Source organism: Myotis brandtii, unplaced genomic scaffold, assembly GCF_000412655.1.
Source record: "Myotis brandtii unplaced genomic scaffold, ASM41265v1 scaffold2561, whole genome shotgun sequence".
Classification (NCBI taxonomy): domain Eukaryota; kingdom Metazoa; phylum Chordata; class Mammalia; order Chiroptera; family Vespertilionidae; genus Myotis; species Myotis brandtii.
The window spans coordinates 32,243-34,378 of NW_005359721.1; the positions used below are offsets into that span (position 1 = coordinate 32,243).

Here is a 2,136-nt window from a genome sequence, read left to right on the forward strand (position 1 = left end):
GACAGTACATGGGGCAGAGGCCCATCAGATCCTACAAAAAGACTTTACACAGAGAAAGGTCACATTTAACAGCCAGTCCCTCTCCTACCCACAGGAAATGAAATAAACAACTTAATTGGAAATCTATTTCCTCCCTACCCATAGGCCACAAGGCCTTACCCCCTAAGCTACAATCCCCCAAACGAGTGGACCTGTCACTAGAAGGAAGGGAAGCCAACGCCCTGATCTTAAAGAAGCAGCTTTTGGAAAAGGGCCAGCAAGACAGTGATGAGCTCTCAGCCCCAGGACACTCGCCACAGTCATACCTGTGGCAGGCCTGCCTTTCAACCAGTAAAATCGGAGTCCAAAGCCTCGCCTAGCTGTCTGTCTCCTCCCACCACCAGCCCGACCTCCCGCATTCCAGGTCAAGAGGTGAATTACACCTACAACAGAGGATCCCTCAACAGAGGGTCCTGGGCACAGCCCACCTTCCCGTTTCCCCAGTTGCTTACCCTTCTGTTTCCTGTGACGGATGACAAGGCCCAGGCCCAGGAAGATCAGCCCCAGCACGAAGCCCCCGATGCCGCTCAGCATCTTGCTCTGGGCGGATCCAGACTGTGCCCCTGGGGAGCAGAGCCTGGGTGTCAGCTTCTGTCCCAAACCCACAGGGGCCCTTTGGAAGCCTCCATCCCTGGGGGGACCAGCCAGTAAACCCTTGGGCACCGTGGGTGGTGACGGGGAAGTGGGTCCGGCTCCTTCACACACATCCTTAACCTTGGATCCTAAGCCCCGTCACCAGCCACCATAGTCTTGTGTAGAGTGACCTCCCTAGTGTCTGGAAAGACAATGAGATTAGGAATCTTCTGATGCCCCTGCCATGGAATGAGGCAGCCTAGCGTCCTGTGATGTCCACTCAGCAGTGACATCAGGGGTAGGGATGCAATGGGACAGGCAGGGTCTGCTGTTTGCCCTCTGTCTGTGGGGCCCAGGGTGCAGGAAAGAAACTGCCCCTTACGCCACTCCACTGTGAGGGGGCTCTGGAGGCTGGGGTGTTCCACCCGGCAGGTGTAGATGTCCCCTCGCTGGGGGGTCATTTCCAGCATCACAAGGATCTGGTAGGTCCAGTCCCCATTCCTAATCAGGGGGGTGGACAGGACGCTGGCTGTCTCCTCCTGGTCGTTCCGGAACCACCGGACTTTGATGTGGGCTGGATAGAAATCCGTCACCGAGCAGACCAGCATGTTGTGGTGGTTCAGGGCCTCTGTCTTGGCCGGGAAGATGGTCACTGTAGGCTCCACTGGGAGGGGAGGAGTAACAGAGAGGAAAAGACGGAGTGAGATGTGGGGCACAGGCAAGTCTCCCCACAGGGAGGGTCCTCCCTGAACCAGCTGGAAAGATCTCTGGATTCCGAGTCCAGGATGAGGACCTGAGCTGGGCCACTTGATTAGCTCAAGTAAACAGTTAACTTTTCATGGTCAAGAGCTAACAGCAATCATTTTATGGGAGTTATTCTGTTAACAATTAATAAAAATTAAGCCTTTAAATGTTTAAATTGCTGTGTTATACAGGCCACTATTAACAATGTTTTTAAATAAAGATGAAAAACCTGGACTTCTTTTCCCTCCATCTGTTGACGGTGACCCTGGGGATCAGCTCTAGGGACTCACACCAGGGCAGAGAGAAGTTTCCTGTTGGTCCTGAGGCTCCTCACAGTGGAGAAAATACCTCAGTTTGAATCTCCGGGGGCATGAGACCATCTACACTAGTCATGGCTCCATGAACAGTAACACGGACTGAGAATTAGGAACATTACAGACAGTTCTATGTCCAACAGAGCAGGACAGCAGTGAGCATCACATCCTTCCTCCAAAGCAATGCTCTCAAACAGGCTCTTCCCTACCATTCTCAGTGGCAAACACGGGCAGGATTTAAGGGCAGGAGCACTTCTCACATGTCACCCATCAACAAAGCCCCTCTCAGCTTTTAGCCTAACCTAGCCCAGATGCTATTCTGTGGCAAACGCCCATTAAGTTGTATACTATCTACACTAATAAAAGAGAAACATTGTAATTAGCGTACGACCTCTACCCTTCCCATTGGCTAATCAGCATATCCTTATGCAAATTAACTGTCAGCCAAGATGGCGGTAGGCAGCCA

At 52.4% G+C, this 2,136-nt stretch overlaps 1 protein-coding gene across 1 annotated transcript in view; it reads right to left on the minus strand.

Annotated features, from left to right (window-relative positions):
- LOC102244632 (SLA class II histocompatibility antigen, DQ haplotype C beta chain-like) overlaps window positions 1-2,136 on the minus strand; it is a 12,936-nt gene that overhangs the window by 1,402 nt on the left and 9,398 nt on the right. The window contains exons 3-4 of the mRNA XM_005867927.2: window positions 995-1,276; window positions 492-602 (exon numbers count right to left, since the gene is read on the minus strand). Of these exons, the coding sequence (XP_005867989.1) occupies window positions 492-602; window positions 995-1,276 (393 nt within the window). The remainder of the gene's footprint in view (window positions 1-491; window positions 603-994; window positions 1,277-2,136) is intronic.